The following is a 22,880-nucleotide window of genomic DNA, read 5'->3' as shown; positions in this document are numbered from 1 at the left end:
AGTTTCCAGATCTATGAGTTCAGAATTAGACTCCAACATACTGCCAACAAGCTTTCCTTGGTGATGTTTATTTCATTCGGAGTTTAAAAAAAGTTACTGTCTATTTTGTTAAAAAGTCTGTATCGTATTGAGGTGATCTCTTCTTCCTCAGAATATTTGAATACCCCAGCCCGGGGTCACCACTATTCTACTTTCTTTCTCTATTAATGCAACTAATCTATTACTTCACATAAGTGTAATACAATCGTTGTCTTTTTGTGTCTTATTCACTCAGATAATATCTTCAAGGTCATCCACCCTGTAGCATGTATTTCATTCCTTTTTATGGCTGAACAGTATTCCATCGTGTGGATACATGTATTCTTTATTCATCTGTCCATGGACATTTGGGTTGTTTCTACCTTAACTACTGTGAAGAATGCTATGAGCATTGGTATGCAATTGTCTTTTCAGGAGATCGAATGATTGATTGGTTGAAAGTTTATTTATTTATTTTGAGAGAAAGAGAGAGAGAGAGAAAAAGTGGGGTAGGGGCAGAGAGAGAGGGGGACAGAGGATCCAAAGTGGGCTCTGTGCTGACAGCAGAGAGCCCGATGTGGGACTCAGACTCACGAACTGGGAGATCACAACCTAAGCTGAAGTCAGACGCTCAACTAAGTCACCCAGGTGCCCCCCCAAATTTAAATAATAAGAAAAATATTATTTACACATGTGGCCACCATTCCCCTTACTCTTCATTCCTTGGTGTATGCCCCATATTACCGTCTGGAATCACTTTCCTTCTCTCTGAAGGACATTCTCTAACATTTCCTGTAATGCATATTTTTGGATAAGTCTGAAGAAGTCTTTACTTCACTTTGGTTTATTTATTTAAAATCTTTTTTAAGTTTATTTATTTTGAGGGAGAGAGAGAGAGAGAGAGAGACAGAGTGAGAATGAGCAGGGGAGGGACTTAGAGAGAGGGGGACAGGGGATCCAAAGCAAGTTCCATGATGACAGCAAGATCCTGACCCAGGTTTCAAACTCACAAAAGGTAAGATTGTGACCTGAGCTGAAGTCGGATGCTTAACAGACTTAGCCACCAGACGCCCCCGTGTCACTTTGGTTTTTAAAAGATGTATTCGGCGGGTGGTGACTTCTAGGTTGACAGCCTTTGTCTTCTTTCAGTACAAGAAGCTCTCACATCCAACTATCTTCTCATTTGCATTGTTTTCTGACAAGGAATCTGATGCAGCCTCATCTTTCTCCTCAATCTTTTTTCTTTTTAAAATGCTTATTTATTTTGTGAGAGAGAGCATGAGCAAGCAGGGGAGAGGCAGAGAGAGAGGGAGGGAGAGAACCCCAAGCAGGCTCTGCACTGTCAGCACAGAGCCCGATGTGGGGCTCGATCCCAAAAACTGTGAGATCATGACCCAAGCCGAAATCAAGAGTTGGACATTCAACCGACTGAGCCACCCAGGTGCCCCTCTTTTTTCTCTTTATCACTACTTTTAAGCAATTTGATCATGTTGTGCCTTGGTACAGCCTTCTTCATGTTGCTTTGTGTTGGGGGTTTGTTGAGTTTCTTGAGTCTAAGAGTTTGCAGTTTTCATCAAATTTGAAAAAATTTCAGCCATTATTTTTTCAAATATTTTAAATTTCCCCCTTCTCTTCTCTCCTACAGGGACTCCACAAGCACGTGTATTGGGCCACTTGACATTGTCTTGCAGGGTCCTAATTTTTTGCTCTTTTTTAAGGCGGTGGCAGCTTTTTTTTTTCCCCCTTTTCTCACTGTGTCTCATTTCAGGTACTTTTATTGCTGTATCTTCAAGTTTACAAATCTTTCTTCTGCAATATCTACACTGCTGTTAACCTCATCAAGTGAATTAAAAAAAAAAAAAAAGACCTTAGAGGCTGTTTTTTATCCCTATCCGTAACATATGCATAACAATTATTTTAATGACTTTGTCTTTTGTTTTTTTGTTTTAATGTTCATTTATTTTTGAGAAAGAGACAGAGCGTGAGCAGGGGAGGAACAGAGAGAGAGGGAGACAAGAATCCGAAGCAGGCTCCAGGCTCTGATCTGTTAGCACAGAGCCCGACACAGGGCTCGAACTCACGAGCCATGAGATCACAACCTGAGCCAAAGTTGGATGCCCAACTGACTGAGCCACCCAGGTGCCCCTGACCTTGTCTTTTAATTCTATAATCTATGTCAGTCCTGGATCAGTTCGAATGACGGACTTTTCTTCTCATTATAGGTTGTAGTTTCCTGCTGTTTTGTAAGCATGGTAATTTTGGATCCAATGGCACGAATTCTGAATTTTATCTTCTGGGTGCTAAAGAGTTTGTATTCCCATAAATATTTTTGAGCTTTGTTCTGGGGCACAGGTTTCTTGGAAACTGTATGGTTCTTTTGGGTCATGTTTTCAAGATTTGCTGGCTGGGATTAGGGCAGCATTTAGTCAAGGGCTAATTACTCCCTAAGAGCAATGCCAAGATTTCTGTCTGTACTCTCCCTGGTATCCAATGAATCATGAGGTTTTTCCAAAGGTTGGTGGGAGCAGGTACTATTTGCAACCCTTGGTGAGTGCTGGCCATTGTTGCTTCTTACCCTTTGGGGTGGTTGTTTCTCTGACCTTGGGTAGTTGCTTCACATGCACATGCTGAGCAGCGCCCAGATGAACACCTGCTGTGGACCCTCTGAGGCTATCTAGAGGTCCCCCTATGCAGCATGCTGTTCTCTGTCTCTCTGCTCTGCAAACTCCAGCTGTGTGATGTCTCCCAGCTCAGCTCTCTTGTTTCACTAGCGGAGTCTACTGAGCTCTGCCTTGGCTTCCCCACTCATCCACAGACTAGAAAGTCTCTCAAGGAAGTAAACCAGCTAACTGCAGGGCTCACTCATTTACTTCTTGTATCTTAAGAATCGCCGTCTTCCCTTGCTTGATGTGAGTGACTGGAAAACCATGGTTTCAAGTTTCTTTAACATTTACCCCTCTTTTGTTCATCTTGTAGCTACGCTGTATTCTACGGTGCACATACACAATTTGTTTGTCTAATCATATATTTATGTAATTTTTTCCCAGTTTTTTGGCTGTTACAACATATAAAACTCTATTTTTGGATATACGTGTGAATATATTGTACAATAAATCCTGAGTTGTGGAATTCCTAGATTAAGTGGTCTGAGCATTTAAATTTTTGATAGCTATTGCCAAACTATTCACTCAAAAGGCCTCCTACCAACAGTGTTTCCTCTAAATTCTTGCATACACTGGTTGCTATTAACACCTTAAAGTTTGCCAAACTTACAATGGAAAAATATTTCATTATTTTGACCTGAATAATATTGCAATTGTGTATTGTTTCAAGATTTGAAAGAAAACAACTGTAAAATCACCCAAACCTGGGCTTTTGTTATGAGATAATTCTTTCCTCCTTTGGGAATATATGGGCATATTTGTCAATATTTCTTCTGGGGTCAAGCTAGGAAATATTTTTCTTAAATTCACCCATTTCATTAATATTTTGAAGTTTATTTGCTTAATTTTGCACAATGCTTTTATTAATTATTGCAATGTCCTCTGTATGTTTTGAAAACAAGTATTCTACAATTTTAAAAAACCAACTATGTCCCCTGCCTTCCACTCTCCAACTTCCACACTTCTGCCTGCCCCAAGGCCATCATCTATAGGTAAATAACAGTCCACACCCATGTGTTGCCTCAGATAAGCAACTATATTCATAGTTCATAACTTCCCCCTTCCCCCACCTCCCAAATTCTCTGTCCTTCTCCTTTTTCTAACCTATGTCCTTCCTCCCTCCCCTCCTTGAAAATAGTAATAAAACATGTATAAAAAAATACTAAATGACCATCTGGGGTGCCGGGTAGCTCAGTCGGTTGGGCATCCGACTTCAGCTCAGGTCATGATCTCGTGATTCGTGAGTTTGAGCCCCGTGTTGGGCTCTCTGCTGTCAGCCCGGAGCCTGCTTTGGATCCTCTGACCTCCTCCCTCTGCCCTTCCCCAACTTGTGCTCACTCTCTCATCCTCTCTCTCAAAAATCAATAAAATATTAAAAATAATTATTAAAAAAAAAGGTACTAAATGCCCATGAAATGCAAGGTAGACTGGCACGTGCTAGGAAAGACTCACATGCAGTAAAATACAAATCCCTGATCTCGGGGAGGTTCCTCCCTAGAGACAGTTACCAAAAATCTCCACTTCCCTTACAAAGGCTTCAGAACCTATCCCTGAAGCCGAAGTCACATCAGCCATTACACCCATGCCTCCCCAAAGGCAGGCAGAGCTCACTGGTGGTGTAGCTAGGGATGGACCTTGTGTGATGTCTTCCTGCAGTCACGGCTAGTTTAAGTTCATCTGAATGCATCTTTTCTTCCCGTGGAGGTCTGTTTCAAGCCCGCCTCACCTTACGGACGTGACAGGAAAAGAGGATGTTCATGTATTTGTCCTTCCGTTTCAGTTCATTTGCGACGGGGACAAAAGTGCCTGAGGTCTGAGGTGTATCTGGCTTCTGAAAGAAAAAGGAAACATGACAAAATGAGTCTGCTTAGCATTTTAGATGAAAAGGGAATCTTTCGGTTGCCTGCTTTGTAACCATGCTCAGTTTCACACACATACTTTTATCTCCCATTCCAGATGGTGAGCAGCTAAAGGGGTGTCACAGTAATACCGGAGGGCCTATAAAATTTTTAAAATAAGGGATGGGAGGGAGAATGAAATGTTGCTTTGGGAATAATTAATATAAAGGTGGTAATTAAAAATTGCTGCTGACTTATGCAAGGGAATGTTTAAATGTGTAAAAATTAGGTTGTGGAGTGTACCTAATACATATGGCACAGAGACACAGACAACCTTTTTTAAAGCAGGGGAAACATCAAATATTGCACATTTAGAAGCAACAAAATCTTTTTGTTTAGTATCTTATCACTTATAGAAGTTTAGTTTCTGTAGGTGTCTTGTTCTTTCCACAAATTCTTGCAGAAAAATTCTTCCCTTTCTGTAAATCCTTCCTGCAAAGGGAGCAGGAGTCGATTGTACTTTGTTCTCCTGGACGTACCGAAGCAAGATAGTTGCCCTCCCAGGCTCTTTGCAGTCCCAGGTCGGCCCTTTGGCCTTTCAACATTTCCATGGCTGCAACCTTTGCCCTGACTTGGGGCAGGTCAGAGGCGGGCATGCTCTTGATGAGCTGGGATGCTCTCCATCTGTAAGTCAATAAACGAAATATATTAGGATTTACAAGCCTAATCCCATTCATTCCCCAAAATAACTGAGCTGCCATTAAGCAGAATTTAAACCAAAGTACTTGCATGCTACTCAATACAACAAGAACAACAACAACAACAACAACAACAAACAAACAAAAATCAAAGGTCTCCAAAATATACACAGAGCTTGTTAGACAAAGATTTGCATAACTTTCTTTGTCATTTGTGTGTTTGGAAAGCAACTAGAACTTCCTGATACATGGGTTCTCCTAACAGTTAGGTTAGAGCACAGAGAGTTTGGATTCATCACTCATTCAATCAATAAATGCTTCCTAGGCACTTACTAAACTCCTGATGCTGGGCGGTGGAGGCCCAGCAGTGAACAGTCGGATAAAGGTCCTTTCTGCTAGGTGCTTACATTCTAGAAGCAGGGACAGACAGCAAAGAAACCAACAAGCATGAGTGACGTGCTAAGTGCTATGGAGAAACTCAGGCAACGAAGGAAGGACAGGGGTGCAGTGGAGAGCAGGAACGGGTTTGGGGTGTTATTGATATAGGGAGGTCTGGGGGGGCACCACTGATCAGGACCTGTGAGCAGAGACATTCAGGAAGTGAGGGGGGTGCGTGGATATTTGAACAAGAGCGTCTTCTCCAGGAAGAGCACAGTAGTGCAAGGGTTCTAAAGTGTGTACCTGCTGAGTGGGTTGGGGGACCAGTGAGGAGCCCTGTGAAGCTGCAGCAGGAAGGGTGTGGGGGAGGGGAGCAGGTGGGGAGGCCAGAGAGGAGCCCAGGGACAGATCCACACAGCCACGGAGGCCATTGTGAGGACTCTGGCCTTTACTCTGAATGAGACTAGAAGCCACTGGAAGGTTCCGAACAAGGAAGGGACATGACCTGACCCCTGCTTTACAGGATCACCCCAACTGCTGTGTGAAAGAAGGCTGGAGTGGGTAGGAGGCTCTTTGTGTAATGCACATGGGAGAGATCAATGGCTGGGATTGCAGAGGGAATGGTAGAGGCAGAGACAGGTGTTGGGCCAAGATGTGTTTTGAAGGACACGCCAGGAGAGATGCCGATGTATTAGATGTGGGAGCAAGAGAATAAGGGAGAATTTAAAGACGACTCAGATTGTTGGCCCAAGTAACTAAAAACATAAGTTAATCTATTCCTGATTGAGAAAAACAAGCACAAAGCTTTTATTCTATCAGAGCCATCTGAGCCCTACATGCACTTATGCCGTCTTAAAGCAGGGGAATGGAAGCAAACCCAGAATAACAACATGCCCAACTCCATCTCATCCTCCTCCTTCTCCTGCTCCTTGAAAGAGAGCAGGGGTAGAGGGAGAAAGAATCTTAAGCAGGCTTCATGCTCAGCACGGAGCCTGACACGGGGCTCGATCTCACGCACCATGAAATCATGACCTGAGTCGAAATCAAGAGTCAGACACTTAACCAACTGAGCCATCCAGGTGCCCCCAGAACCTCTTTCTATCAGATGGAGTAATCGGGCCGGTGGTTCTCTGGCTGTGCTTCCTCAGGACATGAGGATGAGACGCACCTAACATGGAGAGGCGGTGCTCTCTCCCCTAAGTAGGTACACGAAATATTAGACTGCTTCCATCTAAGACTTCCCCAAGATGTATTCCATTTTCAAGAGGGTGACTTGAGCCTAAAGGTTTGTTTTTCTCTCTTAAATTCCTACTGAAATAACCAAATAAATATAAAAATGAGGAAAAACTTTGTAGAAGCACCAGCAAACAAGAACGATATCAATGAACTGAAAGACATGAAGCATTTCTTAGAGATTCGAGGCAGACGGGCCCGAGCTGCTGGTGAGGTGGCTCAGTGCTGGACTGTGCGGTCCACTTGGTGGGAGGAGAGGAACCCCTTCAGCAGAAATGGCACGGACAGTCCTTGGGCCTGAAGTAGCCAGGGCTGGTGGCCAGGACAGGCGGTGAAGGATCTCACGGTGGGAGATGTGCCAGTTCTCTGCACAAAGAATGGCTGCCCGTGGTGAGATGGGGCCATCTGCTGCAGCAGACAGCGTCAAAGGTAGCAGGATACAAAAACAACAGCCATGGAAGAAGTAAAGGCTCAGCCTAAGAGTGAAATCCTCTTCTCTGCTCTCTGGGGCCAAGTGACACTCCAATGGGACAGACTGTCCTAAGGTCATTCCACAAAAGGCTGGCAGAATGACAGGCTGGGAGCAGTTGGTGGTCACAGTCAAGGTCAACTGGTGACGGGCACATCCTACAACACTAAGCGGCTTGCTGAGCAACTGCCCCAATTAGCCCTCAGGTCCAAATTTTATTCTCAGTGGGGGGACGTCTTTGCTCTATCTGCTGGTCTGTTTTCGGCCTCAGTGCCCAGTCCGTCTGTCCCTTCTTCACTACCCACAGTGGCCCAGGACAAGGCCTACACGTGACTGACTCCAGAGGCATGCTGGGCATCTGATAAGTAAACTGTCATCTGTAAACCTATGTAGCCCCCAACAACATGTTTATGGAGGCCATAAAAATCGCCAGTCTCGACAACATGGTAAGGGGGGCAAAGCTGAGCATGAGGAAGGCTCCCAGTCTTTCCAGAATGGAAAAGAATTACTGTGAGGAACAGGAGCGAGCTTAACCATGATTAGACAGGCTGCGATTTTAGAAAACAAACAAAACAAACAAAAACCCATGATCAGAGTGGAATCCTTTAATTTCTCAGTAGTCCACAGATCAAAAAAGTTAAGAATAAATTAAGTAGGATACAGTGACTACATCAGGGGTTGGTAAACCACAGTCTGTGCCAAATTCAGCCTATGGCCTGGTTTTGAGCTGCTCGTGAGCTAAGAATAGTTTTTACATGTTTGACAAAACCAGAGCAAAACAAAGGAAAATATGTGACAGAGACCATATGTAGCCCATAAAGCCTAAAATATTTATTATCTGGCCCTTAACAGAAAAAGTCTGCCTTTGGACGAGATTAACACAACTGGCAGGATTCATTTAGTGTGTGTGCACATGCGTGTGTGTCTGTGTGTGAGCAAGGTTAGCAGACACAGCAGATGCGTTATTTTCAAAGTGCTCATTAACCTAAGCCCCAAGAAGGCTGGGACTATCTCTTATATCTTTATTTTTTGTCACCATATCCCTGGAACCCAGGCCAGTGACCATGACACAGTTGGCCTGGAGTAAGTATATGCTAAACGAATAAACTGAATTTTGCAATAATTAATCAATTATAGGCCATATACAAAACCATCAAAATCTAAAAAGAAGACTGTACAAGTCACAGTGCGACACAGTCAAATCAATAATTCTTGGTGGCAATTAAAAATAGTACATAGATCTTTCTTGTCATGGACAGGTCTCCCCCCCCCCAATTTTTTTTTTCAATTTATTGATTTATTTAGAGAGAAAAAGAGAGAGGGAAGACAGTGATTCCCAAACAGGTTCTATGCTGCCAGCATAGGGCCCAACGTAGGGCTCGATCTCATGAACTGAACCCTGACATCATGACCTGAGCTGAAATCAAGAGTCAGACACTTAACCGACTGAGCCACGCAGGTGCCCCTCCAAAAATTTTAAGTAGTCATATAACCTTATTTGTGTAAAAAAAGAGAGGAAAAAAGTCTCAAATGATATGTGATATGCATACACACTCTTAGTATGAACAAACATTTCTACAGTGTTTATTATGTGTCAGTTACTATCTGAAACGCTTCATACATCTATTTACTCATAACCTTTTCAACAATCTTACAAGCAGGTACTACTATTATGCTACTTTTACCATAATACGGTATGGAAACTGAGGCACAGAGAGATTATCTAGTTTGCCCAAGGTTACACAACCAGGCAGCAACAGAGACTGAACATGGACCCAGGCTTCAGGGTTTGTGTTCTTAACCATTATACCATGCTGTCCCTTACCCGGGGGCATGTGTTTGTAAACGCACAGACACAGACATATATAAGGGTGCAAACTAACTGTTAATGAGTGATTTTCTCAGGGGAAGGAAATATGATGGAGGAGAGGAGAGGAGAGGAGAGGAGAGGAGAGGAGGTATGGAGAATTTCAACTTGATATCCTATACATTTCCGTATTTTATCACTTAAAAAAAACCACAGTGAGCATGTATTCACGTACAGCTTAGCTACTTTTTAAATTATGTCAAAAGTGCAGGTTACAGATACCATTCATGAAAAACACTTACCTGTGCATTAAAAAGCCTGCCAAGGTTTACAGTGAACATTGATCGTATTAGATCTGAGAACAGAGGTAATTTTGCTTTCAGTAATTACTGTTTGATTTTTTTCCTTTTTATGAGATATCATTCCTCTTTCTTTTTCTTTTTCTTTTTACAGAAGGCAAATAGGATACATATTAAAGCATTTTTTTCCTCTGCATTTTTAAACATCTTTTGATATCTGCCACCAGTTATACAGAGCTAACTCTAAAAGAAGATGAAATCTGATTTAGCACAGAATTAGAAATTAGTTCTTTTACATTCAGTAGGCCAATTATTTCATCGTGTTCTTTGGGAAATACCCCAATGCCACATGACCACATTTGAGACTGCTAGCTTAGTGTGTGTGACTGGACGGCTGTATCTAAGCCACAGCTAAATGTAACTGGTGCCCGGTGGCAACAAACAGGCTACATGATGAAGGGGAGGGAGCTGTGAGTAACTAACTACACACTCAGATTCAGGGCAGCCTGCCAAAAACGAAGATCAGCTGAAAAGATATTAGATTTTACATGGGTGTTTATTTACTGTGTTAAAAAAAAAAAAAAAAAAGGTTGCTTTAAAACAACTGCATTCCCCCTTATACTTTAAAGTCATCTGGGAAACTTTAGAAAGAACCTCTGTTTGGCACGCCTGGGTGGCTCAGTTGGTTGAGTGTCTGATTCTTGATTTCAACCAAGGTCATGATCCCAGGGTCGTGGGATCGAGCTCTGCGTGAGGCTCTGTGCTGGGTGTGGACCCTGCTGGAGATTCTTTCTATCCCACTTGCACTCCTCTTTCTTTCCCTCTCTCCCTCAAAGAAAAAAAAAAAAGGACCTCTGTTTGGGCCCCCCTCCCTGGTTCTGTTAAACATGACTTTCTGGAGGCAGGATGTGGGCATCGGTATGTTTCATAAACTCCTTGGTATGTTTCATAACCAGGATAGAGAAGCAAAGGATTAACAGACTTTCTGGTTTGAGTTTTATGTAGTGATTTTAATAAATAGTTATTTCTTGCTCATAAAAGAAAAAGATAGCATGTAATAGCTTAACTATGGCATGATTCAGGGGTTGTGCACACTGCTGTCATCTGTGTGCTGACACAGGGAAAAATACAAACAGGTTCCGCTATTTTGAGAGGTAAACAGATGCCCTTTGAAAGCAAAACCTTCAGACCTGAAGACATGAGGTAAAAGTCACATGGGCAGACGGCTGGGCCAATACCACGGTCTCAGATTTGTGACTTTATATATTAAGTGTGTTACCATAAATGGAAGCAGCAGGCTCTTACCTATTAAAAATTGCCTGTAAGGCCTCCTCGAAACGGCGAAGAACTTTAGGTGGGGTTGGCCACTTCACGTGCTTCCCGTAGTCCTTCATGCTCTTGACGCCGTGGAAGCGTCTGGCAACCTCATGAATGTAGGACTTCACTTTGTAACGTCGGTAATATCTGATAATCGTCAGAGCTGCCTTGGTTCTCTTGTACCGCATGCGGGCCAGCGTGCCTCGCCACACCTTCACAACGGAGAAAGAAAGAGAAAAGTGTTGCTGGCTGGCTCAGTCAGTAGTACATGACTTTGAATTGTATACGCTCCTCTACTTATGAAGTACCAACGTGGGATCTTGCGTATTGCCAACAAAATCAGGCAGGGACAAAGCACGTCAGTTCTGCCTGCCACCAACAGATGGCGCCAGGAGTCACGTTGGTCATTGGCTTCAGCGGTCTACCTGTTCATGACGTCCACCGGGCTGTGTGCTGACTCTGAAGCAGAGTCCTTGAACAGTCATGAAGAGAAGAAAGCCAAAATGCAAATGTCTCTGGACAAATTTTTTTTTTTAATTAAAAAAAAATTTTTTTTAACATTTATTTATTTTTGAGACAGAGAGAGACAGAGCATAAACAGGGGAGGGGCAGAGACAGAGCGAGACACAGAATCTGAAACAGGCTCCAGGCTCTGAGCCATCAGCACAGAGCCCGACGCGGGGCTCGAACTCACGGACCGTGAGATCATGACCTGAGCCGAAGTCGGACGCTTAACCGACCGAGCCACCCAGGCGCCCCTCTGGACAAATATTTTAAGGATGCTGAAAGGAAGCAGGATGAGTCAGAACCAAAAGCCATCAACGTCTACAGTTCTCTAATGAAACCTAGCTTTACACAGACTACACCACTGGCCGCTAGTGTCCCCTCACGCTGCATTTACAAACGGACTTCTACACAGCCTGTGTGGCTCCCCTCCCCAGGTGCTGTGTAAATTTAGATGTAATCCCGAAATTTATATGTAATCCCAGGGAAAGGGTAAACCAGATGACCAAGAATCTTTTAACATGTTTTCTGTGCTCAGAAATCAATCACAATATATAAATGTCTCTGTGCCTGCTTTACCCAAGCATGGTGAAGTCAGAGGTACCTATGCTTTTCCTTCAGGATCCTCTGCCCACATTCCTGTACTTCTCAGTTTCTGAAGTAAAAAGGAATTTGGCATAATCTCTACTTCATTGTTGGCTTTTCCCCTCCACCACCAAAACTTACTCCTTCTACAAGACTTCCAGCATAAACCCCTTTCTCTTCTTTATTTGCTACTACAGTCTCCAAGACCCCAAACTACACGCATCACTTTTTTCAACAAACTGCTCGTACACACTGCCATCATGTTCTGGTTGATAGTTACTGCTGCTAATTAATTAGCCGTTCCAGTTCCTGGGCTGTTGGTATCGACCCCCCCTCCCCACCCCGTCTCCAGCCTCCCAGGACCAAGATTTTCAACCTCTAGTTCAAAGCCCACAGTATGGGGCTTCCAGACTCCCTCAGGTTTCTTTCATTTCCTCTTAAATCCCCACCTGTGCCCACCAATTTCTCAGAAAACCTTGTGTAATGCCTCCTTTATTACAGTCATTTTAGGATTTCTTCATGCCGACTCCTAAACTGGCATATCATACGTGCTTGCGATGTTCTCCTTTTTTCAGCCTGCTGAACGATACGGATAGATTTTTTTTTTTTTTTGCAAGCGACATGTAAGGTCACCAAGGGACCCCGAAGAGGAACCAACGAGTCAAGAAAAGCCATGCTATGTAAGGGAAACATGACACATGAGCAGTTTGCGATGGGAACCTAGAGCTCACGTATAAACAGAATATATAAAGACCATGAGGCAGGGAAAACTTGTTTCTGCACGTGGCGTCAGTACAGCAACCCTTTTTAGCCAAAATGGCTCTCTTCCCCGTCGCCAAATCCATCATGCAGATGGCTTTGTTACGCCTCCACCCTAGTGCTAAAATAAAGGTCCCTTCTTTAGCATCTTGAAAAACCAAAAGAATACAATTACAGGGTGGAAGTCTGTGATTCAATTTCTTAAACAAAACACAATTTTCAAAGTTTCATTTTGTTGGTTGTTTTCCTCTTTAACAGAAAGGCAGTTGAGACTCCCTGGAGCCATACCTGTATAGGAAATCAATTTTTAATTTTTAAGGAGGGTTCACAGAGTTTCTCATTAAAATGTTTTTGGTTTAATTCTTTAGTAATTTGTGGGGGGGGGGAAGCATTTTATAAGTAAGTGCTTCTTCAGGGGGAGGTTTTAACGTTTAACAACTTTCATCTTTGTTTTTGGCTTCTTTGGGTTTTGCCTAGTTAAAAAAGTCATGGTATTTTACAAATCAAATGCTGATTTAAAAAGACAGCAGCTTTTCCTTTCGCCCACCTGATCCCACTGCCCCACCTCACAGTCTCAGTCCACACAACTGTTCTAACTACTGCTTCCAGTAGTAACAAATAATGCACATATACTGTTATTTCTTGGTTGATCCCTTTGGACATTATCCAGATTATAGACATTGGTGATTTGGCTCTCTCACCTCCCTCTTACCTCTCCTTTATCATCCCAATAATAATCACATCAAACATTTAAGTCGATAGTATTTACATTACACGTTATACTATTATATAATGCACAAATGATTTACATAGAATATACACTAAATATGTTACATATAGATTCGCTCTATCTTTGCGCTTTACTTTGTCATGTAAATCCGTGCTTGCTTATAGTTAATAACTGACTCATTTTAAAAACCTGCTTTACTTTCTATATACCTACTGCTAATTTTGGACGGTGCTCTAATAGATCCATCAAATGATCAGTGATGACTTTTCTGATTGTTGAGTACATCACCTGTCTTTTTCTTTGATATTCCCCGTATCCTTTATGCCCCTTTGGCCTAGGGCACAGTTCCTATCCCAGAAACCTTTTAAACTACTCTTCCATATTGGATCCCCGAGGATTTGTCTTCCTTTTTCTTGGTTTTCCTCCCTCCAATAGCTTCCAAGAAAGGGTGCATATCCTGTAAATTTCTGTTCTCTTTGATTTCCTTGAGAGTAAACCAGTTGTCTAAAATGCTGTGTCTTGGAGGGCAAGAGCAGAGGGGCTGAGAACAGGCTCTGGACACAGAATGCCTGCGTTCAAACCCTGGGTACACTTGGGCCGGCTTCTTAACTTCTCTGACTTAGTTTTCTTACCTGTGAAACAGAGATGACAATGGTGCTTAGCTTGTACCCGTACTGTGAAGATTGAAGGCGTTAATACACATAAAACCCTTAAAAAACAATGCCTGGTAGATAGCCAGTACTCAATAAGCACGGGTAGTTATGACTATTCTTTATTTGTCATCAGCGGGCTGTGTTACTTTTTTGTATGTGAAGACTTTTTGCCTCAGTCGCGTGTCCGTGCGTCCTGGAAACTCTAATGAATGTGAGCCATTCTTTCTCAGCCTACTAACTGCCCCCAAATAGTGTTGGATTGGGTATTGTTTCATTCTTCCACCTGTGATGTGGACCAGATGTCCATTATTTATATGCTTTATTTAGTCTCCCGGTTGCCCAAGAGGAAGGAAAAGAGAGCTGGGGCTTGAGGTAGCTGCCATCGAGCTCCTTCCTTAAGAGTAAAGAAATGTACCAGGGGCGTCTGGGTGGCACAGTCGGTTGAGCGTCCGACTTTGGCTCAGGTCATGATTTCACTCGCGGGTTCGAGCTCCGCGTCGGGCTCTGTGCTGACAGCTCAGAGCTGGAGCCTGCTTCCGATTCTGTGTCTCCCTTTCTCTCTGCCGCTCCCCTGCTCACACTCTGGCTCTTTCTCTCAAAACAAACATTAAAAAGAGAAAAAGAAAAAGAAAAGAAATGCACCAGAAGTTTGCTTCACCGAGTCTGGGGTGTCTTGTAATCTCGCAGCTTGATGGAGGTCAGCTATTCTTTTTTTCCATGTCTTGTGGAGCTTTCTCTTGATTCAGCCCTAATATTATTTCTAATAGGCGCTTCCCCTATTCCTTGCCCACTTATTGATATATCAGAGGCAAGGAAGGATGGTAAACCTTCTGGACTCTTATTGCCTGAGGGAGAATGTCTTCTGGATGGAAGAAGGGATCCCTAGACGGGTGTGGATTATTCCAAGCCTTCCCTCTGGCACACCTATACTCAATGCCAACACCAGCGAAAGCAGTGAGACTTTTCAGAATTCCCTCCTTGTACTTTTCCATCTTCTGCTCTTCTCTTTGAAGAATGTATTGATCTTTTTATGGGGCGCCTGGGTGGCGCAGTCGGTTGAGCGTCCGACTTCAGCCAGGTCACGATCTCGCGGTCCGTGAGTTCGAGCCCCGCGTCGGGCTCTGGGCTGATGGCTCGGAGCCTGGAGCCTGTTTCCGATTCTGTGTCTCCCTCTCTCTCTGCCCCTCCCCCGTTCATGCTCTGTCTCTCTCTGTCCCAAAAATAAATAAAAACGTTGAAAAAAAAATTAAAAAAAAAAAGAAAAAAAAAAAGAAAAAAAAAAGAATGTATTGATCTTTTTAGTACCTTTAGTACCTTTCTTTTTCTGGGTGGCATTTCTCAGCTAATGGTATGAGGTTGGGATCTTTTCTTGGTTTTGGGGTTCACAGCATGTTCTTTGGAAGTTCTACATTTTTGTTAATTTCAGCAAATTATGGGGAAAGAAATTTTTGAGAGCCTGCGGGTATAGTGCCAACTTTATCAGAAGTCCCTTAGGCTTTAGTTTTTTTACTCAGAGAAAAAGTAGCATTGAAAAACTACAGAGGAAAAGGACTACATGAAGAAAATTATTCATGTATTTTTCCTTGTAATCTAAGCATATTTGGTTTAAACAGATATACTCCCATAAGAGTTTGTTAGTCTGTGCAGGGGAGGGATGTTGTTGATTTTCCCACTTCCCTCTTTGTTTAAAGCAGCTTAAGCTGTTGGGTTTTTCGAGAGTCATATAAAGCTTGTGCCTGTAGAGGACTTTGCCTCATGATGGAATGTCAGAAAGCAGAGAATTAAATGTTACATGCAATAAGCAAATGTTTAATATTTATTTGCATATGTCTAGAGAGGTTCAACAAAAAAACAAGGGAGCCAAAGGGGCCGTTGTTAAAACGCTATTAACATTAAAGAGGAACTAACTAGATACTATGTGTTTTAGGATATGATGCAAGAGTGGAAGCTGAAAGCTGAAGGAGACACAGTGGGATCTGGGAGGGAAAGTTGATCCGAAGATATAAAGCAGAGGGCAGGCTGACAGGGGAGAGGGCCAGCAAGTCATTTCTTAGGTAGGAAAAAGGACAGAGGCAAACAGAGAGGCTGACTGGGAATAGCCCAGGTACAAAGAGAGACCATCAGAGAACAGTGGATACATCCGTGCTACTGAGAGAATCCAATTCCTCTCCTGTGTACCTTTACCCCCTGTAGTTGACTCTGCCGACACAGCAGCCAGAGTGATCCTTTCAAGACCAAAATCAGATCATGTCACTTCTCTGCTTAAAACTTTGCCACCATTCTGCATTTCCCTGATCTGCATTTCCCTGAGTAACAGCCAACCAAAGCCCCCACACTAACCTACAAGGCCCCACGTTCTCTGGTGTGGTTACCTACCCCCTGCCCTCGCCAACTGCAGCCACCCTGGCACCCCCCCTCCCACACAGGCCAGCCACCCTGCCATCTACTCCCAGCTACCCGCCCCCCCAACTCTTCCACCAACACCCCTCACACAGGCCAGCACCCTCTTGAGTCCAGGCCTTTCTTTCTTTCTTTTTTTTTTTTTTTATGTTTATTTTTGAGAGAGACAGAGAGAGAGAGCAAGTGAGCATGAGTGGGGGAAGGGGCAGAGAGAGAGGGAGACACAGGACCCAAAGCAGACTCCAGGCTCCCAGCCGTCAGCACAGAGTCTGACATGGGGCTCGAACTCACGAACCGCGAGATCGTGACCTGAGCTGAAGTCAGATGCTTAACCGAGTGAGGCACCCAGGCGCCCCGAGTCCAGGCCTTTCTGCTAATTGCTCCCTCTGCCCAGAATGATCTTCCCCCCAGATATCACACGGCCAACTTCTTCACTCTCTCTCTCTGCATCCTTGCTCAGTGGTCACTTTCCCAGTGAGCCTGGCCCTGACCATCCATTTAAAATTCAACTTGTCTCCATCTTCCCCTTCCGGCACTCTCTGTTCTTACCATGCTCTGTTTTTTCTCCTGCCTCTAACACTTGACCCTCTGCAACACCATGGAACTCATGTATTATTGCACTGTTTACACTCTCCTCCTACTGGAATGTAAGCTCTACCAGGCCAAGAGCTCTTTGTCTTTTTCGCTCACGGATGATACACCACTGCCTAGAATAATGTCAAGGACACAGTAGCCTCTCAATAGTACCTGCTGAACGAATGAATGTTTTCACCTTCATCTTCCAAGCCTCATACTAAATCTTTTATTTTGGCTGTCATGTTTTCCATTTTCAAGAGCTTATCTGTGTTCTCCAAATATTTCTTTTAAAAGCACATTGCTCTTGGGGCGCCTGGGTGGCGCAGTCGGTTAAGCGTCCGACTTCAGCCAGGTCACGATCTCGCGGTCCGGGAGTTCGAGCCCCGCGTCAGGCTCTGGGCTGATGGCTCAGAGCCTGGAGCCTGTTTCCGATTCTGTGTCTCCCTCTCTCTCTGCCCCTCCCCCGTTCATGCTCTGTCTCTCTCTGTCCCAAAAATAAATAAATGTTGAAAAAAAAAAAGCACATTGCTCTTGGTTAACAAAAGCAACATCTCATTTTTCCTCTCTGTGAATATGAATCATGGTTTTACTTTTTACACTGCTCCCTGCATTGTATATTACTTCTAAGTCCCTTATTCTCCCATTTGTCTTGGTCTCAGCCTTTTGTGCTAGAGGCCTTCCTCAAATGTCCAAATGTCTGGGGATCTTTGGCCGTCCATTACGGAACGCCACTCAAAAAATCTGTGTATGTGCTTTATGAATGGGAGCTTTAATACATAGAGTAATTAGGTGGGGACCATCTGTGAGGAACTCCAGAATGTCAGTGTCTTAGTGTTTTTCCTCTTTGCTGCCAGAATTCTGAGTAAAGAGGCATGGGGTGGGGGTGGGGGTGGGGCGGTGGGGAATCTTTAGAATCCAGATTTTCACTTAATTTCCTTGGTTTCAATGTGGTGCCTGACTCCTCTCCTCCACTGTGCCTGGTGTTCCCCAGAGCCGAGAGCTTCTCTGATTCTATTTTTTCAGAGTAAGCTTCTTCTACCAGAATGAGACTGAGGTCGTCACCTGGCTTTGTGAGGTCTGGGAGGAGACCTTTATTTTGCTTTTCATACAGGTTGTCAACCAACTTCCTCCTTCAGCTCTCCTCCTTACCCTTACCTCCAGAGGTTCTTGGCCCTTCCCACTCCTGAATTTTCTACAGCCCTGTGGATGGGTAAACTGGCTTACCTGTCTGCCTTCTTCTCTGCAGGCACTTAGATGTCAGCTTTCTCCACCTGCTTGGGGGACTAATCACACATCCACTTACTTCTAAAATTATGTTGATGTTGTTGCTACGATGGTTCTATTTGTCCTTGTGGGTTTCTACCATTTTTATCCCTTACTGCTCATTTAGGGGTTTTGAGAGGGAGTGGATATAAACACAGTCTGTCATGTTTAAGCAGATGTTTTTATAACACAACCTTAATTCTACCATGTTTTCCTCTGGTGCATACTTCCTCAGTGGTCAGGCATTTCAAAGCAACATCTGGCTGTCATTAAAGTACAAGATCCATTTTGCAAAATATGTAGGATTCTAGGTTATGCTCTATTAAGAAGTAGGTCAATTATGGATCTTCAGCTTAGTCTCAGAAATAAACACAGGTCAGCTTTCCTTCCCCCCACCCCCCCCGGTTCTCTGTGTTTTGTTTTTCTGTTTTTGTTTTCTAGTACTCATGGGGGTTGTGCCCTTTCTGTCCTGTTCTCAAACAGTTCCCCAGTACTCTGAATTGGATATTCTCTTGGTTTCCACAACCAGAACCCTTCAAAATTTCAGTTCCCAAGGCCCTCCATGCCTAGGGACAACTTTTGGGAGAAGCATCTTTCCTATGTTTCTAAACTTAAGTTCCCCCAGATAGTTATTCTGGCAGAGTTCTGACAGTTTCTGATTGTTAAAGAGTTGTAGAGAAGAATTTATTTAGGTAACAGGTTGAACTATAAGCAAACCGTAAAATCCACAAAATCTATCCACATACCCCATCAAATTACAGTAGTTCCCCCTACCCTTATCCATGGTTTTGCTTTCTGCGTTTTCAGTTACCCACAGTCAACCACGGTGTGGAAGCAGACGGTACTCCTGAGGTATCATCAGAAGGTCAATAGTAGCTTAACACTGCATCACAAGGTCAATGTCATTCACTTTACTTCATCTCATCACATGGGCATTTTATCACCTCATAATATCATCATAAGAAAAAGGGTAAGTACAGCACAATAAGATATTTTGAAAGACAGAGTCCATATTCATATAACTTTTATAATATAATAATTGCTCTATTATTAGTTATGGTTATTAATCTCTTACGTACTTTTTTATAAATTAACCTTTATCACAGGTATGTACATATGGGGAAAAAACCCACAGTATATACAGGGTTCAGTTCTATCTATGGTTTCAGGTACCCACAGGGGATACTGAAACGTATCCCCTGTGGACAAGGGGGAACTACTGTAGAATATGATGGTTGCATCCTATTGTGGATATTTCATGACTGATTGATTAATGAAGGATTGACCTCTTCTAGGAGTTATTATTTTTTTTTTAATTTTTTTTTCAACGTTTATTTATTTTTGGGACAGAGAGAGACAGAGCATGAACGGGGGAGGGGCAGAGAGAGAGGGAGACACAGAATCGGAAACAGGCTCCAGGCTCCAAGCCATCAGCCCAGAGCCTGACGCAGGGCTCGAACTCCCGGACCGCGAGATCGTGACCTGGCTGAAGTCGGACGCTTAACCGACTGCGCCACCCAGGCGCCCCTAGGAGTTATTTTTTTAAAAAGACTCAAAGACAGTAACATCTTCCCAAGTTATTCTTCTTCAACTTAAATATTCTATGAAGGATAAAATGAAGAAAGACTTAAAGTACTATTTACGAAGTGCCAGTGCCAATGTTTTTACCAGAATAGCAGGTTAGTATGTAACAAGAAGAAAATAAGACTGAGTGGATAGAATTTGTAGGTTCTTGGCATATATTTAGACACAAAATTCTTTAGTTTTATAGATAAATTAATAGCATCTCAAGGACACAGGGGGAAATTAAGAAGTAATGAAATAACCAAAGCTTTAGTCAATAAACAAATGTAAAACCAGTAAAATAGACAAGAACGAACGAACGAACGAAAGAAACAAAGATGTGAGTCTGATCATTATAAGCTGTCCTGATGAACTTAGTAGAGTGTGTGTAGGCTTGTGTATGCCTGGTGGAGTGTAATTTACCATCCCTCAGCTGCTTTACCATCGTCTGGCTGACTAACTTGCAAAGTCAGCTGACTTGTAAACCTTCATTTAGGACTCATACATTTTATACACGACCTTGTCCAGAATGGATCTGGCTAATGGTGGCCTCACAATTCTTCAGTCTACACAATACTGCCTGCTAATCACTTCTTTACTATGATGATACCACGATCTGACAGCCTACTTGCAACTGTAGCTTCCAGAAGCAATTGGACCTCTTGGTCAATTAGTGTCAGAAGACCAGCTGAGCATTAACTCTATCAAAGCCCCACATGCAATTATTTTGAAGACAATTAAAAATAAAATTACTCCAGCTAACGGGTTAAATAGTTCCAATGAGCCTTTCAGGATTCAGCCCTGTTCAAATGTAAACACTATGTGGCACTGTGCTGAAGTGACTGCTCTCTCTGGTTTGACTTTGTTTTCTTGAAAGAGAGTGTATACAATTGATAACTCACGTTCAAACTCTCTTGAGGTCAAGGCTATCTCAAATCTGCTTTTTGACAGAGAACAATAGGCTTTGGTCACATGTGTAGGCATGTGAACAGATCCGATGAGGCATCTTAGGGATGTTTCAGCTTTGTCTGAAGATGTCTACTGCTTTGTCCACCCCCAGATCTACCTCCATCTAATACTGATAGGTACAAGTTCGGCTTTTACCTTGTGTAACAAATGTGCTGACTTTTCTTCCTTTATGTTTAGTATTTAAAACATGCAGGACTCCTTAAAAAGGTAACCCAGTAGACCTTTGCTTTCAGATGCTTGCAAATGATCTCAATTTTAAATGGTTCCCTAGACCATGCAAAAGCTCACATAATACCTAATATTTGAAAGGACCTGCCAATGGTTCATCCTAACATTCTTTTCTATAGTGTTCCAAAAGTGAATTCTGGGACACAGGGCCTTTGAAATGCTCTCTGAAAAAGAGCTCCATTTTCATTAAATCCAGGAAAGCTGCACGCTGTAATTTCTTTTGGGAAAGTCATGATGCACATTTAGCATATTAAAAGCTCTGAAAAGTTTCATGTAAATAAATCTATTTTAACTTTGTTCAACAGAAAGTAAAAAACATATTTGACTACAGAATCCTTTGTGTACAGATTACTCATTTGGAAGGGAGTCAAGATATACCATCCCAAAATATGCTGCTTTGGCATAGCATTATTTTGAGCATTGGTTCATTCTACAAGAATTTCCTAAATTCCTACTGTATGTGTAGCATCTGTGGGGAATATGGAGGAAGAGAGGAGATACCCATGATATCCTAGAAAAAATGCCTATGAGATCTCTGGAAAACAGCTACAACTAATTCCTTAAAAAGTAAGATCCAGTCATGTAACAAAGCTTGAATCCTCAGCCACAGTGAGACTTTTTCAAGAAGTCCAGCACTGCCCAGAGGGACAGCTCCCTGACTAGCACAGTCTGGGGGTGGAGTACAAAGAGTCCTGACCCGGAGCAAGAGGCTGGCATTCCCCTGGACTACTGGGAGAATTTTTTCAGTCAAATTTTGGAGGCTTCAGGTTCTTCACCTGAAAAGTGAGGGTGTTGTATTAGCTAACTTAAAAAAGCAAGCACTAGTATTCTGTTAAATAGTTCCCGGTAATGAGAAAAATTTAAGAAAAAATTAAGAAAAATTTATTCAAAGGTTCTTTCCAATCCAAAGTACACATGGAATTGACAACCACAATCTTTGGTTTCCTTCTAATTACTGTTACTACTCATAAGGGAAGGGAGAGACAACGTTATTTTACTACTATGTGCCAGGCCTTGTGCTAGACACGTGATGTACATTAAAAATAGGTATTTAAGGGGTGCCTTAATACCTATTTAAGGTAATGCCTTATTTAAGGGGTGCTCAGTTGGTTAAGCATCCAACTCTTCATTTTGGCTCGGGTTCTGATCTCCCAGTTCATGGCTTCGAGCCCCGCGCTGAGCTCTGTGCTATGATTCTCTCTCCCTCTCTCTCTCTGCCCCTCCCCTGCTCACATGCTTGTTCTTTCTCAAGATAAAGTTAAAAAATATAGGTATTTAAAAAGCACTTCTTTTTGAAATATGCTGTTATAAGTTTCTCTAATAATTCCCCATAAGAAAAACCACAAGGAATATATTTAAGTTTCTTTGAGTCATACATTAACATATTTCTACTGGCAAATGCTTGACTTTGGGGAACACTCATTTTCCAGACCTGAGATCTCTGCTTCTACAGAGGAATGCAACCCACGTTCACAACTCTTGCTAACAGCCTGGCTCTGGTTCTAGGCAATGTAAGATGTTGCTAGCAGGGTTGTGTTTAGACGAGTGCTCCTCAGTGTGTCCCTATGTCTCAGCATGCCATCAGTTACCAGTACAGGGCTGTGTTTAGACGAGTGCTCCTCAACGTATCCCTGTGCCCCAGCATACCACAGTTACCAGTGCTCACCATGACAGGGATATTGGGGAAAGATGTTTCTTGGGGGAAAGAAATAATCTGGACAAGGGTGCTTGGAATACTTAGGGTGAACAAGAAATATTCTTCCTCTTTTCATTTCCCTGTCTTAGACTGTACTTAGTGTAAGGGGGAATAGCATAAGAAAATGTACACTTAATAAGGACAGATACTTTTTTGACAGTTCAAGTTTACACAGGTTGAACATAATAGGATTAAGGAACTATGAAAACCATTACTGGTCATAATTCAATTACC

General features: G+C 42.9%; 1 protein-coding gene across 4 annotated transcripts in view; it reads right to left on the bottom strand.

Annotated features, from left to right (window-relative positions):
- MYO1D (myosin ID) overlaps window positions 1-22,880 on the bottom strand; it is a 357,287-nt gene that overhangs the window by 149,645 nt on the left and 184,762 nt on the right. For all 4 annotated transcript variants that reach the window (XM_040455227.1, XM_040455229.1, XM_040455228.1 and 1 more), the window contains 3 exons: window positions 10,709-10,932; window positions 5,059-5,203; window positions 4,408-4,512 (listed from right to left, as the gene is read on the bottom strand). In XM_040455227.1, the coding sequence (XP_040311161.1) occupies window positions 4,408-4,512; window positions 5,059-5,203; window positions 10,709-10,932 (474 nt within the window). The remainder of the gene's footprint in view (window positions 1-4,407; window positions 4,513-5,058; window positions 5,204-10,708; window positions 10,933-22,880) is intronic.

Source organism: Herpailurus yagouaroundi, unplaced genomic scaffold (genome assembly GCF_014898765.1).
Source record: "Herpailurus yagouaroundi ecotype Mexico unplaced genomic scaffold, PumYag 215, whole genome shotgun sequence".
Classification (NCBI taxonomy): Eukaryota; Metazoa; Chordata; class Mammalia; order Carnivora; family Felidae; genus Herpailurus; species Herpailurus yagouaroundi.
This window is presented reverse-complemented; position numbering and strand designations above follow the sequence as displayed.